This window comes from Odocoileus virginianus, chromosome 10 (assembly GCF_023699985.2).
Source record: "Odocoileus virginianus isolate 20LAN1187 ecotype Illinois chromosome 10, Ovbor_1.2, whole genome shotgun sequence".
Taxonomy (NCBI): domain Eukaryota; kingdom Metazoa; phylum Chordata; class Mammalia; order Artiodactyla; family Cervidae; genus Odocoileus; species Odocoileus virginianus.
The window spans coordinates 47,566,791-47,586,067 of record NC_069683.1 but is presented as its reverse complement, the minus strand read 5'-3'; the positions used below and the strand labels follow the sequence as shown (position 1 = coordinate 47,586,067).

Genomic DNA, 19,277 nt, shown 5'->3' with positions numbered 1-19,277 from the left:
GTATGATTAATTATTTAATCATTCTCCTATCACTGGATATGTAGGATTTTTTTTTTTTCCACTTTTGTAAATAACACAGCGGTTAACAGAAATCTTCATTGCCATCTTTGGTTACTTTTCAAGGATAGAGCCCAACGGATATGGACATTTACGGCCTCAGCTACCTACTGCCAAATTGCTTCCCAGAAAGGCTGTCCCGGTGTCTCCTCCTATCAGCAGAGCCTGCCCAACTCTTCCCTTGCTTGCCAACATCACCTCAAGGTTTTTCCTAAAAAGAGCACTCCTCCGTATTCAGATGAGAATTGAGACCTCACTTTTCAGGAACACGTCTGTTATCTGCCTGCTTATGATAAACAAGGTACAGACGCTGTCCTGTGCACACACCCTGATACACACACACGCTAGACCATCTCACAACCCTCCCAGACCTTGGGGAATCTCACCCCAGATCCACCTTGTTGAGGATGACATCTGCCCTCATCCTGCAGTGGGATGCTTCTTGAGGACTGGGTCGCAGCTCCTTCAAGACTACCAAGGGCATCTATATCGAGCAGGGGACTGGGCTCCAGGGCTTCCAAGGCCCCTTCCAGCCCTGACAAATCAGTTCTACCATCTGCATGTGCCACCTGGGACCTTGGGTATGTGAGAGGGTCGGGAAGCAGAGGAAAGGCAGGACAGGGGAAATCATTGTTTCCAGGCAAACTGGAAGAGAACTAAGTGTTCTAGAAGGCAGCATCTGGTGATCCCTGCCTGCCCTCTCCACAGCACACCCTGGGTTCTCCAGGCCCCGGGAGCACCGGGAGATCACCTTTCTCTCTCGGGTGTCCCTGTTGATATGACCTGGGCTCCCAGCCTTCTCTTGTAATTTGAGCTGTAATTGGGAGTAAACTTCTCAAAATGGGTAATTATCTGAGCACTTCCCTCCTCCACCCCCAAGTCACTTGTCCCTGCCCAGCTGGCCTCTGACATTGATCAGCTGCCCTTCAGGACAGAGGGAAGACTGCCAGGATGCTCCCTGGTTCCCAGCTTCAGAAATCAGAGAGTAAGGGGGTCTCACAGCCCTGTGAATACTCCCGGTATTCTTAATTTTTAGTGGCCTCATGCTGGGTCTCCAGACTCTCATTAAATCGGGAAATGGATTACAGTGGGATCCCGAGGCAGACACATCTCTCCCCCTCTTATATGTACACCGTTTCATTGTTGTTATTTAATAGCTGCTGAGCACCAAGCCTGGCCAAGGTGGCCCAGGCAGAGATGGCAGGAACCAGGTTGCAGAGGCCATAGCTGAGATGCTGGCTGTGTACTCGCCACCCCCTAATCCCACCACCTCAGGGCCCCCAGGATCAGCCCCCAAATCTCACTTTCACCACCAACCTCTGCTCTCTGCTCCCAATCCCTCAGCCCTAGACTATCACAGAGGCACCCAGCCTGTAACCTCATCCCTTTCCTGGCATTTTGCCTGTGATGTCGAAATGGGTACTTCTCTAATGAAATATATCATGCCTGTAGAAAAAGGAAAGAAATAATATGAAAATATCCAAGCTTACTTTGACTATATTTTCTTGTGATCTGTTTTAGAAGAAACATTTTAAGAACTAAGACATTCTGAAAGCAGTTATGTTTCTCTCCGTGAGCCCATTGCCTCCTTCGTCAGAGGTAAGCGCTGCCCTAAATATGGTGTTTATCATTCTCCTGCATGTTTTGGTACTTTTGCTACATATGCATGTAGCCAGAAACAACACAGGATACTGTTCTGCATGTTTTCAAACTTTATGCAAATGGTACCATAATGTACGCATCCTTCTGCACTGTGCTTTTTCCATTCAGCATATTTCAATGACATGTCCAGGTTGATTTGTAAAGCTCTGGTTCATGCGTTTCCCCTGCAGTATAGTATTTCATTGTTGGAATATAACAGATTTAATTTATCCATATTGGTTTCCGTTGTTTTGCTATCACAAACACGGCTGCCGTGACAATTCCTGTCTTGCACCTGTGTAAGAATTTCTTTAAGGAATATACGTGTTGGAGCTCATTTCTTAACATGCCTGTCTCCCCAGGAGGACACAGACCTGTCACTGTTTGATGGAGGGCACGTGGAGCTCAGTAGAATTTGTTAAATTGAACTGACCTGGAAGGGGTCTATGGGATCATCTGTTTTAGCTCCTTCACTTATAGGTGAGGAAAATGACATCCAGTAAGGGAGCTCATTTTGTGAGAGAGCTGGAACTGAAACCCTAGGCCCCTCCCCATCTTTCCAGCCTGATCCTTATCAGACTCTGGGGGAGCTGATGACCATTACACAAACGATCCGAAAAAAAGAGGGAAGAGGCAGAGAGCAGAATGGTCCTTAAAGGAGTCACATCTGGACACCTGGCCTCCAGATGTAGTCCTCACACCTGAACATGCTCCCTCCAGATGAGGTCGCCTCGAAACTGCACACCCAGGGCCCAGATTGGAGCTTGCCTTTTATGCTTTCCCTCCCGACTCCTAACCCAGTCCAGGGGAACAGCCTGGAACAGAAAAGCAGGAGACCTGGATGGCATCGTTGAATAGTGAAGAGTGGGCTCTGGAGCCAGGTGGCTCGGAATGGACTTTCCACTCCACCTTTTAATAGTTGTGTGGCCTTAGGTGAGTTGTTATTGTTGTTCAGTTGCCTAGTCGTGTCCGACTCTTTGCGACCCCAAGGACTGCAGCACGCCAGGCTTCTATGTCCCTTACCATCTCCTGGAGTTTGCCCAAGTTCATGTCCATTGTATCAGTGATGCCATCCAACCATCTTATCCTCTGTCACCCTCTTCCCCTGTTGCCTTCGATCTTTCCCAGCATCAGGGTCTTTTCCAATGAGTTGGCTGCTTGCAGCAGGTGGCCAAAGTATTAGAACTTTAGCATCAGTCCTTCCCATGAATATTCAGGGTTGATTTCCTTTAGGATGGACTGATCTCCTTGCAGTCCAACGGACTCTCAAGAGTCTTCTCCAGCACCACAGTTTGAAAGCATCAATTCTTCAGCACTTTGCCTTCTTTATGGTCCAGCTCTCACAACCATACACAACTATACATATAGCCTTGACTATATGGACCTTTGTCGGCAAAGTGAGCTTTGCTTTTTAGCACGCTGTCTAGCTTTGTCATAGCTGTCCTGTCATTCCACCTCCTGTTACTTCACCTCTACATGCCTCATTTCCTTCAACTTTAAAATGGGGATGATCATTCTATCTACTGTAACATGATGTTGGGAGGACTAAATAAGTTAGTTTATACAAATTGAATAATTTGAATTGGATAGGCACAATTGGAATAGTGCCTAGCACACAGCAGATGCTATATGAATATTTTTTAATTGAAGTATAGTTGTTTTTGATATTGTAATAGTTTCAGGTGTACAATAAAGTGATACAGTCATATTTTTCAGATTATTTTCCATTGTAGGTTATTATAAGATATTGAATATTGTTCCCTGTGTTTTCCAGTAAATCCTTGTGGTTTATCTATTTGATATTTGGTAATTTGTGTCTATTAATCCCATACTAACTTATCCTCCCTTCAGTAACCTTAAGTTTGTCTTCTATGTCTGTGAGTGTATTTCTGTTTTGTATACAAGTTTATTTGTATTATTTTTTAGATTCCACATATAAATGATGTCATATAATACTTGTCTTCCTCTGTCTGACTTACTTCACTTAGTACGATAATCTCTAGGTCCATCCATGTTGTTGCAAATGGCATTATTTCATTCTTTTTTATGGCTGAGTAATATTCCTGTGTGTGTGTGTGTGTGTGTGTGTGATACATACAACAATCGTCTTAAACCAATCATCTCTCGATGGGCATTTAAGTTGTTTCCATGTCTTGACTATCATGACGGTGGTGCTATGATCATTGAGGTACATGTATCTTTTCCAATTAGAACTCTAATTTTTCTCCGGATATGCCCAGGAGTGGGATTGTCGGATCATGGGATAGCTCTATTTTTAGTTTTTTAAGGACCCTCCATGCCGCTCTTCACAGTGGCAAGGCAGGTGCTGTGTGTTTCCTATCCCCCCAACTCCATACAAGGAGTCAGTGCAGCCTCAATGCACTCCACACAGCCTGGCCTTCCTTGCCATCTGACTCTGCTACCTGGCCAGAGAAAGGTGTTTCTCTGAGCCTCAGTTTCCTCGTTTGAAAGTGAGGGTGATACCATCTCTCACAAGAATAAAATGAGATAACACAAAGGATCTTGATGAGTACACTCCCCAAACAGACCTGGAGTAGTGGTCCTGTGGTTTTATTTATCCAGTTGTATCACTGCTAGTGAAGCTAAGTATCTTCCCAATCTTCTTGGGCCACAGACCATGAGGAAACAGAAAAGATATTCTGTCTTTAAAACATGAGGTCACCGCTGTGACAGTGCCTGGCACAGTGTCCGGCCCGCAGTCCAGTGGCTGAGCAAATGCTGGCCCGAAGGGCTCCTTACTCTGTCCCAAAGGTTTTCTTCTCCCACGTACAGGGGAAATCAGAGAGGCAGCAGAGAAAGGCTCCTGAAAGTCTCTGAGCCTCTGTTTACTTATCTGTAAGTTGGGGTATCTGTTTTACACAGAACTGTGATGAGTCAAAGTGGAACATACATAAAGTGTGCTGTAAACTCTAAAAGCATAATATACATTTATTCACACGTATTATAAAGAGAATGTCGAGCCTGCCTCAGATCTCCATCCTGCTTAAACTCTGGGTGTGACACCACGGGGCGTTTCCTCCCACCGGCCTCACTGGCAAGCTCCCGCGTCCACCTTCCAGTACCCTAGGTTATGGGACAGCTGCCTGGGGAGCAGCAGGAAAAAGAGGGAGCGTATGGGGTGAGGGGCAGCTCCTCAGCCTGAAGGAGGCTCAGTGATCGTTCCCAGGAAATTCAAGGGCTGACCTCGGTTCCAGAAGGCTGAGCAAGGATGACCGCCATGTCTCTAGGAACATCCTTAATCATAGAAGACCAACTCCCAAAAGTCCTTCCAGAATATTCCCTAGTCAAAATCCTCAGTGGCTCCCCATTGCCCTTCAATTATACACAACTCAATGCAGCGTCAACGACACCCTACACTTACATGAATCCTGAGCTCTGGCCAAACCAGGCTTCTCCCCACAAAGAGTACAGCCTTGTTCTTGATGCTTCTGGATTTTACATCCACTCGCCACACCATGGTCTCCTAAACAGAGGTTTGCAACCCAGCTGCTCACTAGATTCACCCAGGGGGCTTTCACAAATACAGGTGCCAGGGGCTTCCCCCAAGGATCCTGACTTAATTGTTTGGGGTTGGGCTGGTCATTGGTGTTTGTTTTTGTTTTTTTTTTTAAATCTCCCCCGGCGACTCTAAAGTTGAGAGCTGACAGGTCTAGAACAGTCTCCCCCGCAGGAGCTCTGCCTGCCAAAACATCCATCCTCCACGACCCATGGGAACTGCCGCCCTGCACGGCGCCTGTGCTAATCACGGAAGACAGGGCGCCCGCCTCTGAACCCCCAGAGGCCATGCGTCTGCGCATGACACTCTGCCTCGTGGTAGGCTCACCTGTGTCCCCAGTTCATCCCACCTGTTAGAAAGCAAGTCCTCTGCAGATAAGCAGATCATGCCCCACATCCTCCAGGCTTCCGTTTACCCTCCCTGGACCAAACAGGCCTCATTAAATTATGATCCATCCAAAACTGTCCATGAAATTCAGAACACGTGGGCCACCCCCAGCCCAACCCAGAAGCCTGTGAACTGAATGAGTTGAGGAGGGAATAAGGATTTGCTTTCTTTGTTCAGGAGAAAAGGCTCAGACATACTTCTGACCTTTATGCTCCTGTGGCAATGCGCTTTCCTATAGACAGTGGGCCAAGGTGTCTGCCCTGGCCCCTGCTCTGGGGTGCTTCTGGTCTATACAGGTGAATCTCTCAGCCCTTTACATAGGCAAGGAAAAGTGAGTATGAGTGTGTGAGTACATGTGTGTGCACAGCTGACGTATACAAGTTACACCATGCATATTATTTGTATACACACACACATATTTATTTTAATTAATATGAGTTTCTTTGGCGTGCAGGAAGAGGAATTTCTCCACATCCCCTGAGATCCTCAAGCAAAGACCCTTGGGAATCATTGTCTATATAACACGACATCTTGCTCACAGGAAGTGCTCAAAAAACATTTGCTGGATTAAATGATGAACTGAAAATTTAACCACCTGACTGTTGCTGATGCCAACACAGCCACCTAGAGAGATGCAGGGAGTGAAGTCAGTGTAGGACCTGACACCACCAGGAGCCGTCCAGTGGAGTCTGGGCCTCTTCCTGGGCGGAGACCTGACGGGGACGACTATAGTCCCTCGAGCTTCTCACTGCTGCGTCCCTCAGCCTGTGTCAGGACGGAAGGCTCTGGAATATTCCAGATAGAAGCCCTTTCCTTTTCTGTGTCCCATTCTGAAAGGCAGTGAAGAGGGAGCCCTGCCACACGCTCTCAGAAGGGATTCCTTTGCTTCACAAAGTCCAAGAGCCCAATGGAACACGGCACAGAGGACAGAGGTTATCCGACGCCTGGCTGCACACTGCCACTATCACAGGCTTCTGTCTCCCATTCTCATCTGTTTCCCAGCTGACTGTCCGGATTCTTGGGGATCCCAGGTCCCTAAAGATAAGCCCTGGCCTTGAAATGGAAGAGGGGAGTCTCCATGTGTGAGAGGAAAACATTCCCAATTTACAGGAAGCCTCTGGGCACCCCCTGCCCCACGTACTAGAAGGCAGAAGATTGTTCCTGCTTCTGACTGGCTTTGAATTGCATTAAAAGGCAGGCTTGGCAGCCCCAAAAGACACATGCCTAAACTCCTGAAGATTCTGTGCACAGCATGATGCCAGGTAGACTACAAAATGAAAGTGAAAGTCATGCAGTCATGTCCAACTCTTTGCGACCCAATGGACTGTACAGTCCATGGGATTCTCCAGGCCAGAATACTGGAGTGGGTAACATTTCCCTTCTCCAGGGGATCTTCCCAACCCAGGGATGGAACCCAGGTCTCCCACATTGCAGGCATATTCTTTACCAGCTGAGCCACAAGGGAAGCGCAGACTACAAAAACCAAGGTTAAATGTTAGGGAGCAGGCATCAGCCATGTGTGGTAACACGCAGGACTCACCCTGCCTCCGCCCCATGTGAGAGTTATCTCCTGACTTTCTAATCTTGTGCCCTTCACCCTGAAGGCCAAGTGACCTCCAGGGTAATGAGGGCCAAGACCATCCTTCTGCATACTTATTCCTGGCTGTTCAACCTCGTCTGCTCACCCCGGGCTGCTCGCTTTTGTATACACACGAGACGATGCTCACACCTGGATGCTCACTCCTGGAATCTCATTCCTCACAGAGATCTTCCGGGTCTCAAGAAGATGACTAATTCTGGTACAGTTAATCTCGTGCCTGCTCAGAACCAGGAAAAATGGAAAACTTACATATAGAGAAAGGATCTATACATAGGAAGTAGGTCTATATAGAAAACTATAAACTATACATGGAAAATGTGTTGTTTTCCCTATATAGAAAAAGTGCACAATTTCTTTTGCTCTCATGTGAGGACACTGAAGTTCAGAGAGGTTAAAGGGCCTAACTAAGGTCACATGGCAAGCAAGGAGCAAGACAGGATCTGAGCCCAAGTATCTCGGAGGCCAGAGCCCACACCCTTTCAGCTTTGCCACACAGCATCACTGCACCACAAAGGGGCTGCAAGTAGGTCTGGCAGATGTCAGGCATCCCAGGAGCCAATGAAGGCTTTATTCTAGCAGCCACAGGACCACATCTTTCCCATCATTTAAATCTATCTCAGGGACTTCCCTGGTGGTCCAGTGGTTAAGACTCTGTACTTCCACTGCAGGGGGGCACAGGTTCAATCCCTGGTTGGGGAACTAAGATCCCACATGGTATGCAGTGTGGCCAAAAAAAAACACAAAAAACCCATTTCATTTACAACCTAATCCAAAGGTCAGTCACCTTCCTGGTTAAACATTCTCCAGGTACTCAATAGTCATTGTCTGAGCACTTACTATGTGCTCGTGCAGTGAGGCTTGTAGGGTGATGAATGCCAGCTCCCCACCACCACCGGCCTCTGCTCCGGCCCATCCCACGTGGCTCCAGCTCTGGCAGCGAAGTCTCATTGATACGCAACAGAGTTCAAAATCACAGGCTTGGCAGGAAGTGCCATCTATACATAGCTCTACCATTCTGTAAGCACCGTTGGCTTCTTCTGAATAAATGCTACCCTACATTAAATGCCAGAATTCGGCGAGCCATACTGCATGTTTGCAATGAGATTGAGAACTAAAGGCAAGATTGATTCTGATGTGAGCACCAGCAAAGCAAATGGGTTTTTGAAAACCCTATAATTTCCCTGCAACCCTTGACTTCACTAAACACACATTTTTAGACTCCAGCACAGTTAGGTAGGCATTAAACAAAAATGAGGTAGTCTAATGATGATTTATGTGTAGGATAACCTTCTATAAAGAATTCTGCTCTGATTTCAGGGTAACTTACAGAGGTGCCAACTTAAGCAAACAATGCTGCTTGTTCTGTGTCCACTGCCACGGCGTGATCCCAGGGCAGAGTGTTCATCTGCAATTGTCTTAAATCTCCTGAAATTCACCCAGTGGGTGCTTGGGAAATGCAGCACCTGCCATGAACTAAATGGAAAAGCAAAACACGACACATGCACACGCCGCCAGAGGCACCTGTGAACACAGACATTTATGCTTGACTGAGGAGCTGCGGCTGATGGTTCTGGAACCAACCAACTGGCATGCAAACGCAGAGCAGCCTGCCTGCCGGGAGACAGGAAGGGGGTGCTGGGGAGCTGCGGGCATGCGCTCCAGGTGGGGGCCTCAAAAGCTCCTGGGATGTGAGCATCAAACCAGAGATCTGGTACACCCATTACTGGCTGTGTAACCTTGGGAGGGGCCCCTCCCCTCTCCCCAAGCGTGGTTTCTTAAGTGAGGTTAAGAACGTGTCTCCCACAGATGGGTTGGAAGGATTCAGTAAGATGCTGCCTGTGAACTGGCTTTATAAACCTGAGAGTACTATATAAGTGAAAGATGACACAGATGTCAGGGCCCAGTGCAAGGTGACCCAGGTCACCTCCAAGAGCTGAAATCAAACCATCTGGGCTCAGATCCTGCCCTACTATGCCCTCTATGGCCTTGGGCAGGGGACTGGCTTCTCTGCCTCAGACTGCTCATCTGTAAAATGGAGCTAATCATGCCACCTCCTACATAGGACACGTATGAAGATGAAATGAATGACTTATGAAGATGAAGTGAATGACTCATGAAAAGCACTTATCACACAAGATCTCCATCACTGATCACTCATTTTCTTACTAGTACTATCACTGTGATTATCATTTCACCTTAGGCCATCTGACTTAGGAGAGTATTCCTTGGCTGCTTCAAAATGGTTCCCTGTAATCTCTAACCTTCAAAGGGTCTGTTAAGGCAGGGTCCCCCAACCTCTGAGATCTAATGCCTGATGATCTGAGGTGGAGCTGACATAATAATAATAGGAATAAAGTGCATGATAAATGTAGTACACTTGAATTATCCCGAAACCATGCCCCCTATACTGCCAGTCTGTGGAAAAACTGTCTTCTGTAAAAACAGTCCCTGTTGCCAAAAAGGTTGGGGACTGCAGTAGGCATTGAAGGTGGATTTTTCTCTCTGCCCTCAGAAGAGAAAGATGAGGGAGTCTGAATCGGGTGTTCCCTTCCCCATAAAAGCAAACAATAAGCAACAACAACAAAATTAAGGATCAGTTGCCTTTTCCTTTCTACAACTGCTTTGATGAGAAAGAGTAATTGTCATGAGTCCCTGGGTCAGCCTTCAGGGTGAAGTCACTGAAGTATGTTACCAACATGGAGCTTGGGCTTTGGGGACAAACGCTCTGGGTTCAAGCATAGGCTCTGCCACTGAGAAGCTGTGTGCCCTGGAGCAAACTGCTTGGCCTCTCTGAATCTCATTTCTTTGTCCTTAAGAATGGGGGTAGCACGCCTCCCTCGCAGGGTTAAGAGGAGAATTAAATGAGGTGACTGACATCCAGGTACATGCCACAGGGCCCTGCATAAAAGTATATCTTAATACATGTTTATCTCCTCCTCCTGACTTTTCTTCTAATTACACAAGTCCCAAAACTTCACTGCATCTCTTTCCTCATCTGTAAAAGGGAGAAAGGAATGCGGGTTCCTTTGAAGAGTCAATGAGATCATGTAAAAGCACCTTATAAACTGCTTAGTGCTATTATTGAGCCAGGGTTTGAGACTGAGTGGATGAGACCCATGTAGTTTGTGGAGCTGATCTTTGCTGTGCTGATACCAAACCACACACCTTCCTTCTTTCCTCAACATCATTCTGATCCAGCACCATGCAAGGCATAAGCAAATAAAGAGATTAATAAAACAGCTGTTTTGTATCTCTCATTCTGCCCAGATATCATGATGGCCTATTTGAGTTAAAAGCACTGCAGTGGTCATCCACCTGGCCCCAGCTATTTACAGCTTTCTCAAGATCATGTTTAGGGAAAACCCTTCTCCAGTGATCCCAGCATCACAGATCCTCTGGGAGGCTGCATCCCTGGCTGCCCCGTGTCCTGTCTGCAGCCCAGTACCCAGAGAAGGTAGCATGGCCCAGGGTCGGACCACATCATGAAGCTGGGTAGGCAATTTCCCTTCTGAGCTTAGTCCAGTCTTTTGCCATCTGAGAATCCAAGTCTTGTCAGAGGCCTAATGTTCATCTAAAGGATTCCATATACAGTAGGTTTCATGGTCCCCATTTCATAGGTGAAATAACTGAAGCTTTGTAAGTAAGTTGCTCCAGGTCACGGATTATAACTAGCAGACTCCACAGCCTGATTTCTTTCTGCCACATTCCCCTACCTCTCCCACTTGGGTAAATTGTCTGCTGGTATCTGTCACCCTATTTTTTATTGCGTTGCCTTTTTCTTGTTGATTTGCAGCAGTTTTTTAAAAATATATATATTCTGTATATTTATTTTTTATGAGACAACACAGTAAAGTATTCAGAAGCACAAATAATGGAGTCTGGATGCAAAAGTTTAAATTGTGGCTCTATTGCTGACTAACTTGGCAATTTAATTAGCTTCCTTGTACCTTAGTTTGTTCATCTATAAAATGGGGACTGCTCATCTACTCAGCTTCAGATTTCTGTGAGGGTTAAATGAGCTAAGCATATAAAATATTTAGAACAGAGCCTGGAAACTTAGTAAGTGCTCCATAAACGTTAGTCATTATTATCAGGTTGCCATTTTTTTCTAGAACTAGATAGAACCTTTATGAGTTAGATGTCTTTTCCAGACTTCCAGTATCCTTTCCAGACTTCTCTCTCACCACTTCTATTTACCCTCCAGCCACATCCCCAGGTCACCCCATCCTCTCCTTGTCTTTCCCCACACTGTGACCTCACCCAATGTGCTATTTCTGCTCCAAGGCCTCCCTCTCCTTCAAGAGCCTTTCTGAGCAGACATCATCAGAAAGAATCCCCGTCTCTGATACATCATCTCTTCTTGGAAAGATACTAAAACCCCTAGATAGGAGCTGCTGAAGGCAAGAAACAGGTCATGGTCAAGCTTAATTCCTCCGTAAGGCATGAGACTCTGCCTAGCACCCATTTGTTAAATTACCTTGAGCACACCATCTATTTCATATTAGTACAGGCTGACAATCCCAGCCCATTTTCTCCAAGCCCTTAAGTAGTCAAGAGCTGAGATCCCCAATTTTGCACCTAAGCAACAGAGTGTCACAGAAGGAATCCACAGAAGTGGTCTCTCTCAGTGTAGCTCTGAAACAGCTCAGTGTAATAGAGATCAAATGCCACCAAACCTAGATTTTGTAAAGTATCATCTTTCCATGTGACCTTAGACAGGTCTCCTTTCTTCCTGCCTGCCACAGGGCGGTCCAGCAGGGGAGAGACAGAATCTGTCATTTCATCACCATCATTAATCATCTTCTCTGAATACTGGAGGGGATAGGGGTCTGAATGAAACACAGTTCCCGCTTTTGCTGATTAGACATTCTCATAGTGGGGATAACACAGATTTTAAAATATTATAGGACAAAATACGATTAGTGTCTTGAGCAAGGAACTGAGAAATTTCGGATGGAGTTCAGAAAAGGATCCCCTGGAAGGAGGTTAATCTGGATGATTTTTAAATCCATTCTTAGCAGAAATCAGGAAAGACATCATGGGGGGAAAAGGGGTATTTGAACTAGACTTTGAAAGATGGGTAGGTTAGACAGACAAAGAAGGAAAGAAGTCTGATAGTAAAAGAAAAGCATCCCACGAGTAGTTAAGATGTTATGCTCTGAGAATGAGCAAGAGGGAAGAGACAGAAGAGGGCATTGGTCTGGGCCTCCATTTCTTTATCAGTAAATGAAGAGGCTGGACCACATGACCTTAAAGGCCCTACAGTAAGTGACTCTGTCCATTTGTAGCCTACATGTGCCCAACAGTTTTCCAAGCACCACCTGGGCGCTCTCATCTGTGCCACCCCCTGTCCAAGTTGGTGGAGATTCATGGGATCCAAGTAGCTTTAGCATCAGCTGGAGCAAAATGCAATCAATATGCTAACCCTGCATTCCAAAGCCAAGCAAGATCATATCTGATTGTTTATTGCGCTGGGATTATCCATCCTTGTCCATCAGAGCTGATGACATGAACAGAATCCTAACTTCCCGGATCAGGACCAAATTTGTGTCTCCCACTGGGCCCCAAACAGAGCCAGGGCCTGATAAAGCCTCCTTGTTAGAATGGTTGTTCACTGATCTTGCAGCTGGAGAGCTGTTGCCGTTGAGAAAAACCAAAGCCTCTGGTCACTGCGCACAGAGCCAGAAGCCAGAGCAAGTGCTGGGGACGTGTTTTGGCCCCCAAGCAAGTGCAGGAAACAGGGATGAGCCCTCTTCCTATGCTGGAATCTGAGGACAGGCCATTCCTAAAGAGGAGTCTGCTCCCGAGAGGCAGCAGGAAATAGAGCAACTGGAGAAACCCAGCTCAGACCCAGGCCACTTATTAGCTGTGTGGTCTTGGGGAAGTTGCTTAACTTCCCTGGGCCTCCACTGTCCTCATTTATATAAAATTGGGGGGGGGGGGATAGAAAAACAAAAAACTATCTTTCTTAAAGGGTTATTGTGTGGATTAGAGATAATATACATAGAATGCCTAACACAAAGGAAGTCTCAATATATAATGAATATTATCATTAATCTTATTATTATTACATTGTAACAGATGCTGTGAGGGCCCAGAAGATAAAGAGATGAGAAAGATGGAGTTGTCCACTCTCCTGCAGCAGACAGACAGAAACAATCTCCTCTCCTGTGAGACACAGTGAACTAAGTGTTCCAGGAATGGAACCAGAGGAGCCATAGGTCTGCTACAGGCTGATGTTAAGTTTCGTGGAAGGGAACACATGTGAATGAGTTTAAAGGACACAAGAAGAGTGCAGTGTCAATAATAAAGAAGAGGGGATCAGTGCAGACAGGCAAAGAATGTAAAGGACCAAATACAAATAGGTATGAAAACCGATGAGCAGCTTGGAACATGGGACAATTAGGAAGGTGGCAATGGGTGGTGCTGGGCTCACTGACTCCCACCTGTGATCTGGGAATACTGCCCATTCTCCAAAAGAACCCTCTAGCTATTTCGGCTTGCTCCTGCTTCTCCCTTCCCCTAACATACAGGGTCCATCGTGCACTCCTGCCTCGGCCAAGCCCTGATGACGACCCAGCAGCTGAGACCCCCGCCCACTTGGACCAGGGAGCTTGCTCCAGGCTTGTCTTCCACACCCAGGAAGATACAACTGGTCCACATCGGAGCAGTGGCCAAAGCTCCCCACTGGGGCCCAGATAACCAGTCAGGATGCTGGGAAAGAGGATGCTGGGAAACTCCCACAAGGAGCCCGCATCAATATAATCAGGTCTGGTGGATATTAAAAGCTATTAGGAACAGGGCCGGATTTATCTTTATATCCAATAACATGCATTGTAATGGTGATCATGCAGATGGGAAATTAAACCACATCTCGGCTTCACTGGAGGTCTTAATTTTAATTTACGTTTACACACAGCCTCTTGCCCTATTACCCCCCACCCCCACACACTCTGTAGAGCCAGTTTACTCCAGGCCAAGTCTCCCGGGAGAGAAGTAAGAGGTAGCACTCTGCCAGCTCCTAGGTGAGAGGCTCTGTGCTGTTATACATACATCACTGAAGAGCCCGATGGGAGGAAGTCGACCAGCTCGGGGGTCAGGAAGGAGGAGGAAGAGAGGGGCAGGGGTGGTAGGTCGCTCTGGGGAAGGTAGCACTTTGGGCTGTCTCTCTAGCCTCTAGCTACCCTGTGCAAAATACAGCCCTGAAGCAGCTCAGAGTTTCAGCTGCGGCTCCAGGAAGCTTACCTGCCCCTCCCAATGGGTACAACTAGAAAGGCCAACCCATGAGCCAATACCCAACCCATAGGGCTTGCTTAGGCCCCCAGCCTCTGATTCCTTCAACCACCCTCAGAGAGGCATTGGAGGGCCCACTCCTCATTTATAGGGGCCTGCAACCACCCCTTCCTCCTGGAGCACCCATCCTCCTCAGGGGGATGTCTCCTGGGCCCTGAATGGCCCACACGAGCCTCTTGTTCCTCCTCCTGCTCCATCGCCTGTACCTGCTGGCCGCCCTGTGGCTGGTGAAGGATCTGAGCCCAGCCCTGCAGACCCAGAGATCAAAGTCAACACCATTCTCCCTGCTCCAGAAGCAGCCCCAAAGTATCAGAGGAAAGTCACTCGAGTTCCTAAGAAGTGCTTCCTTAACCTCAAGGCAACCCCATCATTATAGCTCCCCCAACCACCATGAAAAGCCACTATCCAACATCACAGCTGAAGCACACACATACACACACACATACAAACACCAGTGTGGTATGGATAGCAAAGTATCCTGTTTTTATGAAAAAAATCAATAATCAATTTGCATTTTCCAAAATTAAAGCCTGGGGCAGGTAGACCCAAGTTCTGGCCCTTTATCTACAGAGCCTGGAGGATGCAAAACTCTACTCCTTCTGGTTCCCATGAATTCCTCTGTGAGGCTGTTATAATTGGCTTCATGTGCTTTGGGAAGTCCATCCCTGGATCTAAAACGTAGCTACAGAGGATCTAGAATGATGCTGGATGGAGTTGAAGACCGGGCAGGGGAGGAAAATTCTCTGAGGCTCAAGGCAAGGAAGAGGTCTATAGAACCGATGTGTACCAGAGCCCAGCAGATTAGCGTCTAGCCCACTTCCCTGATAATTATGCCCACTGGGGCCACCAGCCCAGACTTGACATCAAAGACAGCCCTGAAGCACCAGCAACAGTGAGCCTGGGGGAAGCTCACTGCCTCCAGCTCCCACACAAGAACCAGGTTAACCTTCGTCTCTCTTGTCTGAGATGAGCTTCTAACTACCTCACGCCCCCCACGCTCAGCCTATCGCAATGCCTCTGTGCACGCAGTTCCCACATTCTTTCAGAACTCTTCCAATCATCCATTCACATATCTATGGGACATTTGGTGAGCATTTGTCCTATGGTGCAAGGTGGTGTGTTAGGAGCCAGAGGGGTGTGTGCACGAAAACAACCAGGTTCCATCCTTGGGAAACAGTCTGGTAGGGCACACAGACCCTGATACACAGAAACACACGTGCCACAACAGCAAACAGCGGGACAAAGAGGAGAATGCTCTCGTCCCCTTATCATTATCATCACAGTCCCAGCCCTTCCTCAGAGTGTGGCAGGCGGGGTTTGAAACATCTGACACATGAACTAGTTTCATTCTTACTTGATCCCTGTGAAGTAGGTCAATCACCACCCCCATTCTATTATCGTTGGGGAAAATGAGTCGCCATGGAGGTAAAAGTTACCCAGAGGGTTGAGTTTCAAGCCCTGGCAGTCTGATCCCAGGTTCTGGGCTCTTAGTCATTACACTTGACTCAGTTCTATGAAGCTTTCCCAAATACCAGCACTGACTTTTTCACCTTCCTGAGGCCAGGGTCCCCCTCGTTTACAGCACACAAGCCTATGTTGTACTCAGAGTAACTCTTCTTGGATACATTTGTACCGGTGCCAGGTCCATGTGGGATTCAGGGCACAGGCTAAAAAAAGCAGCCCTGGGTTCAGCCCTGCCCTCTGCATGATAAGATATGTGACCCAAAGTCTCTTTACTTCTTGGAACCTCAGTTTCCTCTTCAGAAAAGTGAAGGGAAAAAAAGATACACTTACAGACCTTTTGTGGATAAAATGAGGTCAGATATAAAAGTTTCTTAGTCCAGTGCTGGGCATATAGTAAACACTCAAAAATTATCATTATTATTTTAATGAATTTAATTCTTGGTCTATAAATTCATTTCTATAAGAAAATACCACATTTCTTTACATTCTTTAAATCATCTTTCCATGTGACTCTGCTGGAGAGACAGACATTCAATCTCCATCCTTACTGGGGCTTCCCCCCAGGAGGCACCAAGGTCCAGGGTCTTTCTGGTCCTCACCAGCCTGTTGTCCCTGCCTGCATGATCATTCTGGGTCACAGGCTGTGTACTTTATGCCTCATTTGAATATAAGAACCCTGTCCTCAGTCCCAGACCCCAGGGAGCCACCCTCAGCAGACCCTGTGAAGTCTGATCACTTCCTCCAGCCATACCCACTGAGCAGCCCACAGCACCACCCTGCCTCTGGCATCCGTTTGTCTCCTGCTTGTTCACTGCCCTCAGAGGCTCTCCTCCCCAGCCAGAACACCCATCCTAATCTTTGCTGTTCACTTATGGTTTTACAAAAGGCAGGAAGAGTCAGTATCGTCAAGTAGTTTCTGATTCCTGTACAAGCTCTGAGACCAGGAGATACAATGGCCTGGCTATCGGCTTGGGACTGAGAGCAGGAAAAAGTTCCAAAAGCAAAATAAAAATTAATGTCTCTAAAAGGTATCACACCACCTTGGCTGTCAAGATGCTGAAGCACTGGTCTCCCAGCTCCGCCTTGGAGCCATACTAGGAGAAGAAGGTTTAAAACTGCTCATGTCCAGGTTCTACCCCTAGAGATTCTGATTTGGGATGGGGCCCAGGCACTGGTGTTTTTTCAAAGAGCTCCCCTGGACTTCAGCTGTGTAGCAAGATTAGGAACCCCCACTTTACAGGTGTCATGAACAGAAGTCTGTCTTCTCCAACTAAGCTGCAGAACTCAAGCAACTAGAACTATTTCCTATACCCCAGCAACAGGCCATCAGTGCTGGAGGGGCACTCAGGGAGCAAACTGGCCAAGTGCCTCCATTCTACAGGAAGGAAAACCAAGGCCTTTGATGCAGAAAGGAAGGAAAAAGTGGCAGGGCCTCTGCAATGTACAGCAATGCAGGGAGAAATGCTGGAGCGATGGAAAAACCCCATGGTTTTGTAACTGGAGGTCTGGAGGTATTCTGAGGATCTGAGGTCCTCTCTTGGGGTTTCCAGACCTGTTTTCCTATGGAAGGGACAACTCTGCAGAGGGAAAAGGAACCAGCAACGAAAGGACTACAATCACAGTGCCTCTAATAAAGAGACCCTACAACATGGTATTAAGCTCTTTTTTCCAACTCCTGGCACAGCGTGAGGCCAGCTAGAATTCTGAAGGGATGTCTAGGCAGCTTGTGAAACAGGAGTCCTACACACATGCTCACTCAAGTCTGGTCCCCCGAGAATCCCGGGAACATGGACCATGTACCAGCCTCTCATCCTTCCTCTCCCCATAGGTAAGGTCTTTCAGCCTTGCCTCCCATCCCTAAGGCCGTGGGCCATCACAGACCCATCAAAGTGGTCAGGAAAGAAGGTGAGCCCACTCCTTCGGGGGAGTAGGACCAGCCTGTGTCTGATGGGACCTTCGCACATGCAGGCCGCTGGCACATGGGTTTTCAATACCTCACACGGAGACGCATCAAGCCAAGACTGAAGACACTTTTTTGCCGAAGCATCACCAGAACAATAAAAACTGCTCACCAGAACCAACCTCAAGAGCTGGGTGAGCTCAGCCACCAGCTCGGCTCCTCTGATTTTGCGCCCCACCCCCATGGCCCTGCCTGTGCAGAGCCACGGTCCTTTCTTACCTGGGATGATGGCGACTGTGTCTTTCTCCCAGGACACAACGCTAACATATTCCTGTACTGAAGAGGGGATGAGGCACTTGAAGACGGCCACGCTACCACGCATCGACCTTTGATCCTCCACCCGGACGGTGTAGGGTTCCCTGAAAACTGCAGACAGATTGCAGGGCAGAAAGAAGAGGGTGTCACAGGCTGGGCTGGGACATGGTGGGGAGCCCAAGAAGCCACTTCTCAGCACCCCAGGCCTCACCCGCCATCACTTCTCCCACATCCCACCTGGCCCACCCAAGAGTTCCTGCCAGGGAACTCATTCCTGCCTTGTCCAGCAACCTCCTTCACTCCCCACTCTTCCTCAGAAACACCCAGCCTCCCTCTACAAGACTGTAAGTCCACCTTCTAGCCCTTCCAGTTTTGGTGAGTTTTAACAAAGTGCATTAGTTGTACAGGCCTGGAGGGCAGCACCTCCACCCTGCAATGAGATCATTTCAATAAGGGGATGTGTGCTTTATAAGGAAAAGTACCAGAATGCCTCTAAGGAAACCACACTCAATTTCCTACATTATTCCTGGGCCCAGGGTGGTAACGGTTTGGGGCACGGTGACCATCACTTGCCAAAAGAAAAACCATGAGACAAGATCTAACAATAGATATTTTTGTATGCCACTTCAAAGTGAAAGGCAGCCTGGGAAAATGTAGTTGACATACAGAACTTTCTGCAGGGCTCAGGGGTTTACAAGAACAATGAGAGAGAATATTTGAAACAGTGAAGATCTCTGAAAATGCGGAACACCAGCGACAAGGGCAATCTCCAAGATTCTCCCAAACGAAGCACCCTTGCTGCTCTCTCTCCTGACCTGACACCATCTACAGCCTGACCTCCAATCCTGGTCCTGCCCCCAGATGACCCCTGCTTCAAAGTGAGGGCCTCCTGCCTCGGCCCCAGGGCTGGTTTCTGGGCACTGTCACCTGCAGACGCTCTGCCTGTCCGGGCCCCCGGGTAGGCTGGGCCAGCCTTGGGGTAGAGCTGAGGGGCCCGCCTCTGTCTCTCTCTGATCCTACCCTGCTTGGCCTCTCCCCAGGGCCCTTCTCCATCCTTCCATCTCTTCTCTGCCAACCAGAGCTGGTGCAGCAAGAGCCCCACT

The 19,277-nt window shown here is 47.8% G+C and overlaps 1 protein-coding gene and 1 non-coding gene across 3 annotated transcripts in view; one reads left to right on the top strand and one right to left on the bottom strand.

Moving 5' to 3' along the window:
• Positions 1 to 19,277, bottom strand: part of DSCAML1 (DS cell adhesion molecule like 1) — a 356,923-nt gene that overhangs the window by 317,296 nt on the left and 20,350 nt on the right. For both annotated transcript variants that reach the window (XM_020886749.2, XM_070473524.1), the window contains exon 3: positions 18,139 to 18,285. In XM_020886749.2, the coding sequence (XP_020742408.2) occupies positions 18,139 to 18,285 (147 nt within the window). The remainder of the gene's footprint in view (positions 1 to 18,138; positions 18,286 to 19,277) is intronic.
• On the top strand, positions 7,828 to 7,901 carry TRNAG-UCC (transfer RNA glycine (anticodon UCC)). The gene has a single exon. It is a non-coding gene; the product is annotated as a tRNA-Gly (tRNA).